This window comes from Salvelinus alpinus, chromosome 14, assembly GCF_045679555.1.
Source record: "Salvelinus alpinus chromosome 14, SLU_Salpinus.1, whole genome shotgun sequence".
Lineage (NCBI taxonomy): Eukaryota > Metazoa > Chordata > Actinopteri > Salmoniformes > Salmonidae > Salvelinus > Salvelinus alpinus.
Genome location: NC_092099.1, coordinates 38,350,348 through 38,369,512, shown reverse-complemented (window position 1 = coordinate 38,369,512; position 19,165 = coordinate 38,350,348). Strand labels below are relative to the sequence as shown.

The 19,165-nt window shown below is 44.3% G+C and overlaps 1 protein-coding gene across 1 annotated transcript in view; it reads left to right on the top strand.

Annotated features, from left to right (window-relative positions):
• LOC139538902 (receptor tyrosine-protein kinase erbB-4-like) overlaps positions 1 to 19,165 on the top strand; it is a 591,021-nt gene that overhangs the window by 492,692 nt on the left and 79,164 nt on the right. The window contains exons 17-19 of the mRNA XM_071341463.1: positions 7,261 to 7,393; positions 15,601 to 15,723; positions 18,928 to 19,026. Coding sequence (XP_071197564.1) covers positions 7,261 to 7,393; positions 15,601 to 15,723; positions 18,928 to 19,026 — 355 coding nt within the window. The remainder of the gene's footprint in view (positions 1 to 7,260; positions 7,394 to 15,600; positions 15,724 to 18,927; positions 19,027 to 19,165) is intronic.

Here is a 19,165-nt window from a genome sequence, read left to right as displayed (position 1 = left end):
ATGACAAACACCTGCCTCTGATTGAGAACCATATTAGGCCAAACAACAAACCCAACATAGAAACACAAAACATAGAATGCCCACCCAGCTCACGTCCTGACCAACTAAACAAAGACTAAACAAAGGAAATAAGGTCAGGAACGTTACAATGTAAACTAGCTAGCTACGTTGGCAGCTCATTTGAGTTAAAATGCACTGTAGCTAGTTACTGAAGCTAATAATACATAGTTTAAAACATTTGAAATTTACTTACTTGAATAGGTTCTCCCACCCATGTGGACAATTGAAAACAGAGCAGCAAAGTTGATTTGTCACCAGAGCGGTTTGAGCATATTACTATTTGCCTGTGAATAACCAGACCTTCATACAAACTTGATATGCTGAATTTTGGACGCACAATCAAAGTTGCTGCCATATCCTGCCAGCACACCCACAAGCGAGCCACTCAGGCAGAGAATGACATGTGGAAGAGAGCAAGGAACAAAATGGGAGTAACAATCCGGTCTAAATAACAAGTGGAAAGGGGAAAAGTATTATTATTAACCCCACATTATAATTATATAAAAGCCCCTTAGATATTCTGTGTTTCGACAGCTGGAGGCATTTTGTTTTTCACAAGCGGACTTACTGTAGCAGGCTGTGAATTATGCAAACAACGTGTAAGGCGCAGGAAAACGAACTTGGTATAAACAGAGTTGTTTAATAAGTGCTCATAAAACAATAATATAAGTGGGTACGAAACCCGTTGCACACCAACACATGACGTGCACATAACATACAATAAAACAATCTCCGACAAGGACATGAGGGGAAACAGAGGGTTAAATACACAGCATGTAATTGATGGGATTGGAACCAGTTGTGAAGGAAGACAAGACAAAACCAATGGAAAATGAAAAATAGATCAGTGATGGCTAGAAGATCGGTGACGTCGACCGCCGAACACCGCCCGAACAAGGGGAGGGACCGACTTCGGCGGAAGTCGTGACACACCTTTCTAGGATGGGCCATTAGCTGAACAAAAGACTATTCAACCTTTACTAAAGAATTGTCTAATAGCCGAGCTAGGTGTGAAAAATCCCCCTCCCCAACTTGCAACAAATAATTTGTTTCGACCTTTCTAAGGCACTGCATCTCAGTGCAAGAGGCATTACTACGGTCCCTGGTTCGAATACAGGCTGTTTCACATCCGACCGTGATTGGGAATGCCATAGCGCAGCACAAAATTAGCCCAGTGACATTCGGGGTAGGCCTTCATTGTAAATAAGAATTTGTTCCTACCTGACTTGCCTAGTTAAATAAAGGTTACATTAAAAAAACTGGTGGCAACCACAGTGCAATCAATAGGAGGTGAACAGTGGCTGGTGCTGAAAATATAGCTAACTTGTTATGCAAGTGTTGCACACCAACAGATGGAGAAAATCTACACCAGTCGAGCAATTCATTTCAACAACAATCTTCATTTTAATTTGACTTTACAAACAACAAGATCTATTTCTTTGGAGCCTAGACATTTATAAAATAACTTAACTGGCTGATGCAGGTTCGATACCGGTGCCGGCCGCCACCGGGAGACCCATGAGGCAGCTTTTGGTTGTAATTTAGAATCCTCCAATCCTCTATATGTAGTTATTGGCAGAGAGTCACGTTATATTTTTCAATATACTGTAGACCTACCGTAGGCGACTTGAGTCTCACTAGTGTTGAGTCATGTGCTGTTAAAAGTGGTGTAGGTCTTATTTATTTAAAGAGTATATTGAAGTTAGAAGCAGTAGGATTTGAATGAAAAGTCTACAACTATTTTTGCACCTTTTTGCGCTGCTCTGAGACAAGCATGGGGACTGGTCTTGATAAATCAATGAGATTTTTATTTTCACTTAAACTCCGTTTGGGTATTGGTTAGACTAGAATAAAATGTGGGTGCAGAAATGTTATGCTCTTAGTGTAACCTTTATTTAACTAGGCAAGTCAGTTAAGAACAAATTCTTATTTACAAGACAGCCTACTCCTTCCTCCCCGTCGGGGAATTGAACCCCAAAAGTTTGGACACACCTACTCATTCAAGGGTTTTACATTGTAAAAGAATAGTGAAAACATTAAAATAATGAAATAAAACATATGGAATCATGTAGTAACCAAAAAAGTGTTAAACAAATCAAAATATATTTTATATTTGAGATTCTTCAAAGTAGCCACCCTTTGCCTTGATGACAGCTTTGCACATTTTTGTAATTCTCTCAACCAGCTTCATGAGGTAGTCACCTGGAATGCATTTCAATTAACAGCTGTGCTGGGGGGGGTACACAGAAGATAGACCTATTTGGTAAAATAATGGTAAAAGTTCATATTATGGCAAGAACACCTCAAATAAGAAAAGAGAAACGACAGTCCATCATTACTTTAAGACATGAAGGTCAGTCAATGTGGAACATTTCAAGAACTTTCAAAGTTTCTTCAAGTGCAGTCGCAAAAAACATCAAGCTATGATGAAACTGGCTCTCATGAGGACTGCCACAAGAAAGACCCAGAGTTACCTTTGCTTCAGAGGATAAGTTCATTAGAGTTACCAGCCTCAGAAATTGCAGCCCAAAGAAATGCTTCACAGAGTTCAAGTAACAGACACATCTCAACACCAACTGTTCAGAGGAGACTGTGTGAATCAGGCCTTCATGGTTAAAATTTCTGCATAGAAACCAATAATAAAGCACACCAATAAGAGAGACAATGCTAGGGCAAAGAAACACGAGCAATGGACATTAGACTAGTGGAAAACTGTCCTTTGGTCTGATCAGTCCAAATGTGAGATTGTTGGTTACAACCGCCATGTCTTTGTGAGACGCAGAGTAGGTGAATGGATGATCTCCGCATGTGTGGTTCCCACCATGAAGCATGGAGGAGGAGTTGAGATGGTGTGGGGTGCTTTGCTGGTGACACTGTCTGTGATTTATTTAGAATTCAAGGCACACTTAACCAGCATGGCTACCACAGCATTCTGCAGCGATATGCCATCCCATCTGGTTTGCACTTAGTGGGACTATCATTTGTTTTTCAACAGGACAATGACTCAAAACACACCTCTAGGCTGTGTAAGGGCTATTTGACAAAGGAGAGTGATGGAGTACTGCATCAGATGACCTGGCATCTACAATCACCCGACCTCAACCCAATTGAGATGGGGTTGAGATAGTGAGAGGAAACAAAAAGGAAGAACAGAAGAGAACAGAGGGACAGAACACATCATTCTAAAGGCCTAATAGAACAGCTTCCCCCTATAGGACTATGCTTAGAAAGAAACAGCACAGCACAGAAGAGAGATGCCAAATTGGCTTAAAAATGAAGACCGAAACAAAGGCATAGTGGAAAAACACACTACTTGGCCAAAGCATCCTGATCTCAAGGCTGAGCTGAGCTGAAAGGAGCTGTGTAAGAGCAGAGAGAAAGAGACGTTAATGACTGCTAATTCATTCCAAGCTGCATCTCAAATGGCACTATTCCCTATGCAGTGCACTACTTTTGACCAGAGCTTTATGGTCACTATATAGGGAATAGGTTGCCATTTGAGACACAGCAAGAGCCTGCAGTAGCCTAGGTCTCACTCTCCACTGATCCACTACTCTACTATCTACTATCTGACGATCTGATTTACTACTATACTATTTGATTTAATTCTACTATCTGATTCAGTACTCTACTATCTGATTCAGTACTCTATGTGATTCAATGCTCTTCTATCTGATTCACTACTCTACTATCTGATCCACTTCTCTTCTATCTGAGGCAATGAGGGGAGAATGTCAGGGTGAGCTGATGATGGGAGATAGGGAGAGGCTGTGGGGTGAAGATGGGGTGAGGAGGAAGAGAGGAGGAGGGGTGAAGGTGGATGAGAAGTGCTAGTAAACAGATAAAGTTCCTAGGCTGTGAGGGGAAAAGCCTCCGTACATACAGGATGTTGACAGCAGAGTAACAGAGAATACCCTGATCGAACTATGTGACTGTGATTGTAGCATACCAAGTTGGTGAAGTGGCTTTGGAACATGTTTTAGAGAAGCTATGGTTTAACTGAGCAGAACAGAAAGGCAGCTTATAATTGCTTGGGGCCAATGTTGAGAAGACAAAGACTCTCAGAGCTCAGACATACAGTTGAAGTCGGAAGTTAACATACACCTTAGCCAAATACATTTAAACTCAGTTTTTCACAATTCCTGACATTGTATACTATTAAAAATTCCCTTTCTTAGGTCAGTTAGGATCACCACTTTATTTTTAGAATGGGAAATGTCAGAGTAATAGTAGACAGATGTATTTATTTCAGCATTCATTTCTTTCATCACATTCCCAGTGGGTCAGAAGTTTACACACACTCAATTAGTATTTGGTAGAATTGCCTTTACATTTTTTTTACTTGGGTCAAACGTTTCGGGTAGCCTTCCACAAGCTTCCCACAATAATTTGGGTGAATTTTGGCCCATCTCTCCTGACAGAGCTGGTGTAACTGAGTCAGGTTTGTAGGCCTCCTTGCTCACACACACACTTTCAGTTCTGCTCACAAATTTTCTATAGGATTTAGGTCAGGGCTTTGTGACGGCCACTCCAATACCTTGACTTTGTTGTCCTTAAGCCATTTTGCCACAACTTTGGAAGTATGCTTGGGGTCATTGTCGATTTGGAAGATCCATTTGCGACCAAGCTTTAACTTCCTGACTGATGTCTTGAGATGTTGCTTCAATATATCCACCAAATTTTTCTTCCACATGATGCCATCTATTTTGTGAAGTGCACCAGTCCCTCCTGCAGCAAAGCACCCCCACAACATGATGCTGCCACCCCCGTGCTTCACGGTTGGGATGGTGTTCTTTGCTTGCAAGCCTCCCCCTTTTTCCTCCAAACATAATGATGGTCATTATGGCCAAACAGTTCTATTTTTGTTTCATCAGACCAGAGGACATTTCTCCAAAAAGTACGATCTTTGTCCCTATGTGCAGTTGCAAACTGTAGTCTGGCTTTTTTATGGCGGTTTTGGAGCAGTGGCATCTTCCTTGCTGAGCGGCCTTTCAGGTTATGTCAATATAGGACTCGTTTTACTGTGGATGTAGATACTTTTGTACCTGTTTCCTCTAGCATCTTCATAAGGTCCTTTGCTGTTGTTCTGGGATTGATTTGCACTTTTCGCAACAAAGTACATTCATCTGTAGGAGACAGAACGGGTCTCCTTCCTGAGCCGAATGACGGCTGCGTGGTCCCATGGTGTTTATACTTGCGTACTATTGTTTGTACAGATGAACATGGTACCTTCAGGTGTTTGGAAATTGCTCCCAAGGATGAACCAGACTTATGGAGGTCTACAATAATTTTTCTGAGGTCTTGGCTGATTTCTTTTGATTTTCCCATGATGTCAAGCAAAGAGGCACTGAGTTTGAAGGTAGGCCTTGAAATACATCCACAGGTACACCTCCAATTGAGTCAAATGATGTCAATTAGCCTATCAGAAGCTTCTAAGGCCATGACATCATTTTCTGGAATTTTCTAAGCTGTTTAAAGGCAAAGTCAACTTAGTGTATGTCAACTTCTAACCCACTGGAATTGTGATACAGTGAATTATAAGTGAAATAATCTGTAAACAATTTGTGTCATGCACAAAGTAGATGTCCTAGCCGACTTGCCAAAACTATAGTTTGTTAACAAAACATTTGTGGAGTGGTTGAAAAACGAGATTTAATGACTCTAACCTAAGTATATGTAAACTTCCGACTTCAACTGTACATTGGGTTCCACAGCTGATCTGACATTGTGTCAACCCTCTTCTTCTTTCCTTCCTACTCCTTGCCACAGGCTGCTGTGTAAGGCTGTCTCATATAATAGAGACTAGACTGTCATCTGCACTCTGTCACTCTCTGCGTTTTGACCCTCTCTCTCTCTCACACACACACACACACACACACACACACACACACACACACACACACACACACACACACACACACACACACACACACACACACACACACACACACACACACACACACACACACACACACACACACACACACGCTGATTGTCATATTGGCTCAAAATAGAAAGAGGAGAGAAAGAGGATATCACTCCACACCCCATACCCCATTCTCCACTTTCCATTTGGGCATGTCTCTACAATGTTTACTAGGAGTATGCCTATGCTTTCCTACAAATTACAACTATGTCTCTTGAAGCCACTTCCTCCACAAATCATCATGTAGTCCCTTACTACAGTAAATCCATTCCTGTAATATTGTGTAGGAGAGGGGTGGAGCTGGGAGAATGAGCAGGTGCACCCTGCCGTGGTCAAATGTAGCACACTACGTACAGTAGGGAATAGAGGAGTAATTTGGGAGGCACCCGATAACCGAAAGATTGGGGGGTGTTTCATGTGATTCCAGAAGTGAGCTGAGTGTGATAACATGTAATGGGCCTGTGATGTACCAGGTGGCTGATAGCTTTCCTGCTGATGTAAAACATGACTGGAGTGTGCTGACGCCGCCACTCTGCTCTGTTCTGTTCTGCCAAATGAGCCCTTTTTATTAAGATAGAGAATAGGGTCTATTCACTCAGATACACCATCTCATCTTCTCACCTACAGTATTCTGTGTCTGCGTCCTAAATGGCACTCCATTCCCTATATACACTTTTGACCAGGTCCATAGGGGTATGGTCAAAAGTAGTGCACTATGCAGGGAATAGGGTGCCATGTGGGACGTGACCCAAAGTTCCCAGCACTCAGCACAGACAGACAGGCAGACAGGCAGGCAGGCAGGCAGGCAGACAGGTTGAGGTGTAGAGGGTTGGAGAGATCATGGAAAGTGCTGATCACACATGCTGAATGGAATATATTATTTTTATTCAATTAGAAAAATGTCCTGACTTTCATTTCTTTCCCTTCTTTGAACTAACTGCCTAACATTGTAACAGGACACCTGCAGATGCTAGATCATGTATTTTGTCAAAGGTTGTAAGCTAAGTAAGAATTGTCCCAAGCTCTAGTCAGCCAAGTCTGTTGTGACCTCTGGAGTAAGTGCTTATCAGACCTGGTTTCAAATAATGTTTGTTTCCTTTCAAATATTTGTAGCATTTGATTAAACCTGCTTGACCTGCCAGTTGGACAAACTAGTCCATTGGTTTCACTGTACCAGCCAATAATAGGTCAAACAAGAGCAGCTAAACTATTTTAAAGAAAACAAATAGCTAGTATCTAATACTGTGTCCCTATCTCACATCTCTCTCCCTCAGGACTCCCCTGATTGCAGCCGGGGTGATAGGTGGCCTCTTCGTGGTGGTTATCGTGGCTCTGAGCGTAGCCGTGTCCTTCCGCAGGAAGAGCATCAAGAAGAAGAGAGCCCTGCGACGCTTCCTCGAGACAGAGGTATGGAGTGTGAATACACACACACCAAACACACGCGCAAGTGCACACACACGCACAGGCACACACACACACACACACACACACACCTGGAGACAACGTTTGGAATGTGGATGTGATAATCAAGGATAGAGGTATGTACTTCAAGCATTCTGGAGACAGGACAGGGTAAGGACATCTTGAGATGTGGATCATAGACAAACCTTCCATTGGGCTCTCGTCTAAATATAGGGAATAGGGTGCCAATTGGGACGTAGTACGAGTTTACAGTACAAAGACTTTGCAATGATTAGTTTTGAAGTTTCAGTTCCAGAGTTCACTATCATCCTACATCCTAATCTTAGTGTGATGGACTTCCCTTCACTCACTGCTTTATGAAGAGCTGTAATATCACAGAGCCAGTAGTGCCAATCTCTCTCGTGGCATGTGATGTGCTCTGTTATAGGTGAGGGCCACCAGAGGCTATGAGAACACAGAGTGGCCTCTCTCCCTCTTCTCTCCTTCCTCTCTCTGTCATATCCTCTCTCTCTCTCTCGCTCTCCTCTGTGGCCTTTCTCCCTTATATATCCTGTCCTCTCTCCCTCCTCTCTACGTCCTCTTTCCCCCTTCTCTCTCCTTCTCTCTCTCTCTCTCTCTCTCTCTCTCTCTCTCTCTTCTCTGTTGCCATTCTCCCTCATCTCTTTATCCTCTCTCCCTCCACTCTGTCTTGTCTCCCTCTTCTCTCTCCGCCCCCTCTCCCTCCTCTCTCCCCATTCTCCATCCTCTCTCCTACTACTCTCTTACCTCTCTCCCTCTCCTTTCTCCATCATCTCTCCTCGCTCCCACCTCTATTTTGTTAATGTTTAGAATACCAGAGCTTCAACCCAGAGTCAATAATGACAAGGGTTATTATTTGGCTGTACATTACTTTTTTGGAACGGACGTTATGCACAAAAATAGCATCAGTACTCATATTGACCTGACTCTGAACCAGGCAACACAAAACAACACAAATACAATCACACCTTACTAAAATCTCAATCATCTTGTTGCACTGCTTTTATAGAACATTATGCCACTGTACTGTACCTCGTCTAGAAATGCAAACACAACAACCATTACTGTATTACAACTTTACTTTTATGTAGAGGTAGCTATGTCCTGCTATGTCCTGTATCTGAGTTCTACAGAGTGTCTGCTCCTGACCAGCATTACAATACACTGTCTTAGAGTACAGGCTAACATGAGAGGAACACGCACGCACGCACGCACGCACGCACGCACGCACGCACGCACGCACGCACGCACACACACACACACACACACACACACACACACACACACACACACACACACACACACACACACACACACACACACACACACACACACACACACACACACACACACAAACAATCCTACAAGCCTATGCATAACAATGCTCCCTGCTTCCTCCTGACTCTGTAGCAGTACAGCAGAACTGTCTCCTGTCACTGTCTCTTTGGATAATTAGGCAGCTCATCCATCAAATGGAATAGACAGATGTCAGCCTGCATCCCAAATGGCACCCTATTCGCTACATAGTGCACTACTTTTGAACAGGGCTTGTAGGGGAACAGGTTGCCATTTGGGATGGAGCTCAGGCTGTACTCATGTCATCTGGATAACAGAAACCTTTTATTCTCTCATCATGGTTACATCCCAAATGGCACCCTATTCCCTACAAATGTAGTCCACTATACAATAAATAGGCTGCCATTTTGGAGGCATCCCCAGGCAAAACTAGTGTACTATGTAGGGAATAGGGGACCATGACGCAGCCCAAACAGGCAGGGAGGTGGGGAGCCGAGCGCAGATCTCTCATCCCCTCAAAACATCCATCTTAATGAATATCCCAGACAGCCTTGCTCCACTCCCTGCCACGCGACCCCAACCAGGAAGCGTTCTGTCTGCATTTGGAACTCTTAATGAAATATCAAGAGCATTGTCTCCCCCCTCTCCCTCGTCTGATCAGAATGAATGGATAGGATAGAGAGGAGATGGGTAAGTCCCTAATGGCACCTTATTCTAGGACAGAACCACTGCCAGGTCTGCATGTCTGCAAACAGCACCAGTACTGTACATGTGATCGGAGATATATGATATTAGTTATAACGATGACTGTGAAATAACATTAACAGGCAGCGTATCATTCAGTTTCACTTTAATTGAGTTTCAGTATACTAGCCATGTTTTGGGTTCATATTTGAGTCCCATTCAGTACTGTAGCTACTAGCTACATACTGTGAGATGCCTGATGCATACAGTTGAAGTCGGAAGTTTACATACACTTAGGTTGGAGTCATTAAAACTCGTTTTTCAACCACTCCACACATTTCTTGTTAACAAACTAAAGTTTTGGCAAGTCGGTTAGGACATCTACTTTGTGCATGACACAAGACATTTTTCCAACAATTGTTTACAGACAGATTATTTCACTTATACTTCACTGCATCACAGTTCCAGTGGGTCAGAAGTTAACATGCACAAGTTGACTGTGCCTTCATCTCCTAGAGATGAACGTAATTTGGTGCGAAAAGTGCAAATCAATCCCAGAACAACAGCAAAGGACCTTGTGAAGATACTGGAGGAAACAGGTACAAAAGTATCTATGTCCACAGTAAAACGAGTCCTATATCGACATAACCTGAGAGGCCGCTCAGCAAGAAAGAAGCCACTGCTCCAAAACCGCCATAAAAAAGCCAGACTATGGTTTGCAACTGCACATGGGGACAAAGATCGTACTTTTTGGAGAAATGTCCTCTGGTCTGATGAAACAAAAATAGAACTGTTTGACCATAATGACCATCGTTATGTTTGGAGGGGGAATAAAGGGATGCTTGCAAGCTGAAGAACACCATACCAACCGTGAAGCAAAGACTGGTGCACTTCACAAAATAGATGGCATCATGAGGTAGGAAAATTATGTGGATATATTGAAGCAACATCTCAAGACATCAGTCAGGAAGTTAAAGCTTGGTTGCAAATGACCCCAAGCATACTTCCAAAGTTGTGGCAAAATGGCTTAAGGACAACAAAGTTAAGGTATTGGAGTGGCCGTCATAAAGCCCTGACCTCAATCCTATAGAAAACTTGTGAGCAGAACTGAAAAAGTGTGTGCGAGCAAGGAGGCCTACAAACCTGACTCAGTTACACCAGCTCTGTCAGGAGGAATGGTCCAAAATTCACCCAACTTATTGTGGGAAGCTTGCGGAAGGCTGCCCGAAATGATGAAAGAAATAAAAGTTTAAATAAATCATTCTCTCTACTATTATTCTGACATTTCACATTCTTAAAATAAAGTGTTGATCCTAACTGACCTAAGACAGGGAATTGTTACTTGGATTAAGTGTCAGGAATTGTGAAAAACAGAGTTTAAATGTATTTGGCTAAGGTGTACGTAAACTTCCTACTTCAACTGTATGTGTCCTGTTTATTGCTAATGTTGAGGGCGGTATAGCGCTAGCTCACTCTGAGCGCTGCCTGCAGAGAGGACAGACAGAAAGACAGACAGGCATTCACTCTATCACTGTGGAGGAGAAGAGAGTAGGGGATGGGAGGAAAGGGGAGGAGAGGAGAGTACTCTGTGTTAATAGACAGTAGGTTCAGGTTCCATTAAAGCTCTCAACACCACATAGTGTAGTGAAAAGCCTGGATGTACTGCACTCTAAAACATGCTGGATTAAAAGCAACGCCATTTGGGTTATTTGGTAACCCATCACTGAGTAAATATTGAACAGAACATACATTGGGTTATTTGGTAACCCATCACTGAGTAAATATTGAACAGAACATACATTGGGTTATTTGGTAACCCATCACTGAGTAAATATTGAACAGAACATACATTGGGTTATTTTGACCCAGCCAGATCGATTGTTGGGATGACCCAAATATGGGTTAATGTATCCTTAAATTTGGTATTTTTTTACACTCACCCTGCGTTGACCTAGAAGCTGGGTCTTTTTTTAATTTACCCATATCTAATTTACTGTAGTATTGTCTGGACCACGACATGTGCCTGCTACTTACACAAAATACTCATCATTCAAAAAAAATTGCTTGACTAACCACCTCCTCTGATTACCTGGCTCCATCTGCACCTTTGTTTAAGAAACTCAATATCTTGTCTATTTTCGTCATTAATGCACGCCAATTATGTATTTTCATCTACAAATACTCATACCTCCCAGACAGTTGACCTTTCAATGGATTCTTCCAGGTTCATTCTGAAATGCATCTATATAACACAAGACACTGTGATAACCTTCACCCTCCCCACTGCCGCACCTCACATAGTCAATTCTCTATCAGATACAGAGGTACGATAGACTGGAATTGCCAAAACCTCATCATCCCTCAATAACTTTAAGCGTAGACTGGGGGTCAGTCTGATGAACCAAACTACTCAGTAATCTCCTCCATATAGCCCAACTCACACTCACATCCACACATGCGCACACACATTTAAGCAAAACATATACTGTTTAAAAAAAAGTGATTGCCTATCAGTTCATTTGTACCTTTTATGATTAGTAGGTTTTGTTATCTGTTTTAACAAACTATTTTTGTACACGTGTGGTATTTCGTTTTTTGTGGTGTGGTTTTTATAGAAGCCCGTATTTGTTGTTGTTGTGATAGCTATACAACAGAACATGAATGACATGTAATCTCATGGGTGGCTAAAAATAACTATCTGAAAGTCACACCCCTACTAAACTATGCCTCCAGTCTTCTGATCTGACCCACTGGGTCATATCTCAATAACCCAGCCCCAATATCCCAGCAGTTTTTAAAGAACACAACAAACCCAACAACAACAAAGAACCCAACAAAGTGATCCAATGCCCTGCAACCCAGCAGTTGGGTCAACCAAACAACCCAGCATTTTTGAGAGTGTACCATACAGTTACAGTGCAATCAAGTGATGGTGCACTAGGCTCTTTACAAGTCGTTTCAATAATGACAAGATTGTGGCTTTTTCCACTATACCTTACATTATTGCTCTCTCACACTCTCTCCATCCTCTTCTCCCCACTGTGCTGTCTTGGTTACCTGCATACACACACACACAGGCACACACAGGCACACACACACACACACACACACACACACACACACACACACACACACACACACACACACACACACACACACACACACACACACACACACACACACACACACACACACACACACACACACACACACACACACACACACACACACTACCAACCTCTTTCCTATTGTTTTATTCGATGAAACCCTAGTGCTTTGACGTCAGTGATGTCAGTTAGGGAGTAACAAGCAGGGAATGACTCTACTCGTAGAGACTACTTAGTAAATGGTAGTGTCCCAGTAGTCTTCCTCAGTTTTCAGCACCACAGATTAGAGGAGGTTGGTGGACAGCTCCCTCCCTGTCCTTGCTACCACACATTCAGCACCTCATGTAATGGACTGATGTCCAGGGCGACGGAGAGGTGACTGGATTTGTGTGGCGATCCACTCTCTTTTCCTCCCCCCTCTCTTTCCCCCTCTCCTTCCCTCTCCCTCTCCCCTTTCCTCTATCCTTCTTTTCCTCCCTCCCCCTCTCCTTCCCCACTCTGCTTCACTTTCTCTTTCCATACCCCTCTCATTCCCCATTCCCCCTCTCCTTAGCTCTAATGCGATACTGATTTAGAATTCCATTTAAATGAAGAACAGCTATTGTTTTTTAATCAGACAGCAGAGATGAGCCGGGGGGCATGGCCTCAGCTGAGAGAAGGGAGCTGATTTACTCGTTCTCTCTCCCCTCTCTCTCTCTTTCTCTGTCTCTCCATTTCCCCCTCTCTCTCCCTCCCTCTCTCTTCTTCCCTCCCTCCCCTGTCTCTTTTTCTCTCTTCGCTCCGTCCCTCACTCTCTTTCTCTTTCTCTCTCTTCGCTCCGTCCCTCACTCTCTTTCTCTTTCTCTCTCTTCGCTCCGTCCCTCACTCTCTTTCTCTTTCTCTCTCTTCGCTCCGTCCCTCCCTCCCCTGTCTGTTTCTCTCTCTTTGCTCCGTCCCTCACTCTCTTTCTCTTTCTCTCTCTTCGCTCCGTCCCTCACTCTCTTTCTCTTTCTCTCTCTTCGCTCCGTCCCTCACTCTCTTTCTCTTTCTCTCTCTTCGCTCCGTCCCTCACTCTCTTTCTCTTTCTCTCTCTTCGCTCCGTCCCTCACTCTCTTTCTCTTTCTCTCTCTTCGCTCCGTCCCTCCCTCCCCTGTCTATTTCTCTCTCTTCGCTCCGTCCCTCACTCTCTTTCTCTTTCTCTCTCTTCGCTCCGTCCCTCACTCTCTTTCTCTTTCTCTCTCTTCGCTCCGTCCCTCACACTCTTTCTCTTTTTCTCTCTTCGCTCCGTCCCTCACTCTCTTTCTCTTTCTCTCTCTTCGCTCCGTCCCTCACTCTCTTTCTCTTTCTCTCTCTTCGCTCCGTCCCTCACTCTCTTTCTCTTTCTCTCTCTTCGCTCTGTCCCTCCCTCCCCTGTCTGTTTCTCTCTCTTCGCTCCGTCCCTGACTCTCTTTCTCTTTCTCTCTCTTCGCTCCGTCCCTCACTCTCTTTCTCTCTCTTCGCTTCCGTCCCTCACTCTCTTTCTCTTTCTCTCTCTTCGCTCCGTCCCTCGCTCCCCTGTCTGTTTCTCTCTCTTTGCTCCGTCCCTCACTCTCTTTCTCTCTCTTCGCTCCGTCCCTCACTCTCTTTCTCTCTCTTCGCTTCCGTCCCTCACTCTCTTTCTCTTTCTCTCTCTTCGCTCCGTCCCTCACTCTCTTTCTCTTTCTCTCTCTTCGCTCCGTCCCTCACTCTCTTTCTCTTTCTCTCTCTTCGCTCTGTCCCTCCCTCCCCTGTCTGTTTCTCTCTCTTCGCTCCGTCCCTCACTCTCTTTCTCTTTCTCTCTCTTCGCTCCGTCCCTCACTCTCTTTCTCTCTCTTCGCTTCCGTCCCTCACTCTCTTTCTCTTTCTCTCTCTTCGCTCCATCCCTCCCTCCCCTGTCTGTTTCTCTCTCTTTGCTCCGTCCCTCACTCTCTTTCTCTTTCTCTCTCTTCGCTCCGTCCCTCACTCTCTTTCTCTCTCTTCGCTTCCGTCCCTCACTCTCTTTCTCTTTCTCTCTCTTCGCTCCGTCCCTCCCTCCCCTGTCTATTTCTCTCTCTTCGCTCCGTCCCTCACTCTCTTTCTCTTTCTCTCTCTTCGCTCCGTCCCTCACTCTCTTTCTCTTTCTCTCTCTTTGCTCCGTCCCTCACACTCTTTCTCTTTTTCTCTCTTCGCTCCGTCCCTCACTCTCTTTCTCTTTCTCTCTCTTCGCTCCGTCCCTCACTCTCTTTCTCTTTCTCTCTCTTCGCTCCGTCCCTCACTCTCTTTCTCTTTCTCTCTCTTCGCTCCGTCCCTCCCTCCCCTGTCTGTTTCTCTCTCTTCGCTCCGTCCCTCACTCTCTTTCTCTTTCTCTCTCTTCGCTCCGCCCCTCACTCTCTTTCTCTCTCTTCGCTTCCGTCCCTCACTCTCTTTCTCTTTCTCTCTCTTCGCTCCGTCCCTCACTCTCTTTCTCTTTCTCTCTCTTCGCTCCGTCCCTCACTCTCTTTCTCTTTCTCTCTCTTCGCTCCGTCCCTCACTCTCTTTCTCTTTCTCTCTCTTCGCTCCGTCCCTCCCTCCCCTGTCTGTTTCTCTCTCTTCGCTCCGTCCCTCACTCTCTTTCTCTTTCTCTCTCTTCGCTCCGCCCCTCACTCTCTTTCTCTCTCTTCGCTTCCGTCCCTCACTCTCTTTCTCTTTCTCTCTCTTCGCTCCATCCCTCACTCTCTTTCTCTTTCTCTCCCCTATTTATCTTTATTTTTCTTTCTTTCTCCCTTTATCTCTCACCTCTCCTTCCCGCTCTTATCCTCTCTCTTTCACCATCTCCTCCCTCTCTCACACTCTCTCTCTTACCCCTCCTCTCTCCCCGTCCTCTCTCTGCCTCTACTTCATTCTTCTCCACTTGAAAGATAATGAAACAACTACTCTCTCATACAATTTCTGTAAAGTTTAAAGAGTGCCATGGCCATGGGAGATGTGACTGGTTGGTTGCGTAATTCCTTGATGGATAGATTGGTTAATTGACTTGTTGATGGAGCGAGGAACTAACATATTGCAGATTGATTGATCGATTAATTTACTGACTAATTGACTGATGAGTTGATTGATTGTGTCTCCCTACAGTTGGTGGAGCCACTAACACCTAGTGGTACAGCCCCTAACCAGGCCCAGCTCCGCATCCTCAAAGAGACTGAACTCAAGAGGGTCAAGATACTGGGCTCGGGAGCCTTCGGCACCGTCTACAAGGTATCACCTTATCACATACACTCACATACCACAATCACTTGTTTTGCTCATTAGAAATTAGGAGGTGTTTAAAGGTGGAAGTACAGAGAGTGGAGGGAGAGAGGACGGAGGGAGAAATGGACAGAGAGATGAGAGAGACCGACAGACAAACCGAGAGATGTTTACTTGCTTTGGCAATGTAAACATATGTTTCCCATGCCAATAAAACACCTTAAATTGAACTGAGAGAGAGAGAGAATCCCATAGGCACATAGTAAGGATCACATGCACATCCAGGTCAGGTATGCTGTTACGCAAGAGAGAGGAGAGCAAGCCCTGTACTATGTCTAACAGTGTAGAGGTCTGTACTATGTCTAACAGTGTAGAGGTCTGTACTATGTCTCACAGTGTAGAGGTCTGAACTATGTCTCACAGTGTAGTGGTCTGTACTATGTCTCACAGTGTAGTGGTCTGTACTATGTCTCACAGTGTAGAGGTCTGAACTATGTCTCACAGTGTAGAGGTCTGAACTATGTCTCACAGTGTAGAGGTCTGAACTATGTCTCACAGTGTAGAGGTCTGAACTATGTCTCACAGTGTAGTGGTCTGTACTATGTCTCACAGTGTAGAGGTCTGAACTATGTCTCACAGTGTAGAGGTCTGTACTATGTCTCACAGTGTAGAGGTCTGAACTATGTCTCACAGTGTAGAGGTCTGAACTATGTCTCACAGTGTAGTGGTCTGTACTATGTCTCACAGTGTAGAGGTCTGAACTATGTCTCACAGTGTAGAGGTCTGAACTATGTCTCACAGTGTAGAGGTCTGAACTATGTCTCACAGTGTAGTGGTCTGTACTATGTCTAACAGTGTAGAGGTCTGTACTATGTCTCACAGTGTAGAGTTCTGAACTATGTCTCACAGTGTAGAGGTCTGAACTATGTCTCACAGTGTAGAGGTCTGAACTATGTCTCACAGTGTAGAGGTCTGAACTATGTCTCACAGTGTAGAGGTCTGAACTATGTCTCACAGTGTAGAGGTCTGAACTATGTCTAACAGTGTAGAGGTCTGAACTATGTCTCACAGTGTAGAGGTCTGAACTATGTCTCACAGTGTAGAGGTCTGAACTATGTCTCACAGTGTAGAGGTCTGAACTATGTCTAACAGTGTAGAGGTCTGTACTATGTCTCACAGTGTAGAGGTCTGAACTATGTCTCACAGTGTAGTGGTCTGTACTATGTCTCACAGTGTAGAGGTCTGAACTATGTCTCACAGTGTAGAGGTCTGAACTATGTCTCACAGTGTAGAGGTCGGAACTATGTCTCACAGTGTAGAGGTCTGAACTATGTCTCACAGTGTAGAGGTCTGTACTATGTCTCACAGTGTAGAGGTCTGAACTATGTCTCACAGTGTAGAGGTCTGAACTATGTCTCACAGTGTAGAGGTCTGAACTATGTCTCACAGTGTAGAGGTCTGTACTATGTCTAACAGTGTAGAGGTCTGTACTATGTCTCACAGTGTAGAGGTCTGAACTATGTCTCACAGTGTAGAGGTCTGTACTATGTCTCACAGTGTAGTGGTCTGTACTATGTCTCACAGTGTAGAGGTCTGAACTATGTCTCACAGTGTAGAGGTCTGAACTATGTCTCACAGTGTAGAGGTCTGAACTATGTCTCACAGTGTAGAGGTCTGTACTATGTCTAACAGTGTAGAGGTCTGTACTATGTCTCACAGTGTAGAGGTCTGAACTATGTCTCACAGTGTAGTGGTCTGTACTATGTCTCACAGTGTAGAGGTCTGAACTATGTCTCACAGTGTAGAGGTCTGAACTTTGTCTCACAGTGTAGAGGTCTGAACTATGTCTCACAGTGTAGAGGTCTGAACTATGTCTCACAGTGTAGAGTTCTGAACTATGTCTCACAGTGTAGAGGTCTGAACTATGTCTCACAGTGTAGTGGTCTGAACTATGTCTCACAGTGTAGAGGTCTGTACTATGTCTCACAGTGTAGAGGTCTGAACTATGTCTCACAGTGTAGAGGTCTGAACTATGTCTCACAGTGTAGAGGTCTGAACTATGTCTCACAGTGTAGAGGTCTGAACTATGTCTCACAGTGTAGAGGTCGGAACTATGTCTCACAGTGTAGAGGTCGGAACTATGTCTCACAGTGTAGAGGTCTGAACTATGTCTCACAGTGTAGAGGTCTGTACTATGTCTCACAGTGTAGAGGTCTGAACTATGTCTCACAGTGTAGAGGTCTGAACTATGTCTCACAGTGTAGAGGTCGGAACTATGTCTCACAGTGTAGAGGTCGGAACTATGTCTCACAGTGTAGAGGTCTGAACTATGTCTCACAGTGTAGAGGTCTGAACTATGTCTCACAGTGTAGAGGTCTGAACTATGTCTCACAGTGTAGAGGTCTGAACTATGTCTCACAGTGTAGAGGTCTGAACTATGTCTCACAGTGTAGAGGTCTGAACTATGTCTCACAGTGTAGAGGTCTGTACTATGTCTCACAGTGTAGAGGTCTGAACTATGTCTCACAGTGTAGAGGTCTGAACTATGTCTCACAGTGTAGAGGTCTGAACTATGTCTCACAGTGTAGAGGTCTGAACTATGTCTCACAGTGTAGAGGTCTGAACTATGTCTCACAGTGTAGAGGTCTGAACTATGTCTCACAGTGTAGAGGTCTGAACTATGTCTCACAGTGTAGATGTCTGTACTATGTCTCACAGTGTAGAGGTCTGAACTATGTCTCACAGTGTAGAGGTCTGAACTATGTCTCACAGTGTAGAGGTCTGTACTATGTCTCACAGTGTAGAGGTCGGAACTATGTCTCACAGTGTAGAGGTCTGAACTATGTCTCACAGTGTAGAGGTCTGAACTATGTCTCACAGTGTAGAGGTCTGAACTATGTCTCACAGTGTAGAGGTCGGAACTATGTCTCACAGTGTAGAGGTCGGAACTATGTCTCACAGTGTAGAGGTCGGAACTATGTCTAGAGAAAACAGTGTCCGACTGTGTGATTCAGCTGCCGTCTAACTCAGCTCTCCTCCCCCTTTTTTAAAACACATTTTTCCTGTTCCCTCTATCTAACTCACCTCTCCTGCCCCCCCCACCTCCCTCTCTCCTCTTCTGTCATCCCTTCTAACTCACTCCTCCTTTCTTCACCCTCTTCTCCCCCTCTAACTTACCTTTCCTCTCCCCCCTCATCTCTTCTCCCTCCTCAGGGTATCTGGGTCCCGGAGGGTGAGACTGTGAAGATCCCAGTGGCCATCAAGATCCTGAACGAGGCAACGGGACCGAAGGCCAATGTGGAGTTCATGGACGTGAGTGTTTTACTGGCTCCGTAGAGACCCCATACAGTGCCTTCAGAAAGTATTCAGACCCCTTGACTTTTTCACATTTGGTTTGGTTACAGCTTTATTCTAAAATTGATTTTTTTTTAATAAATCCAATTATCAATCT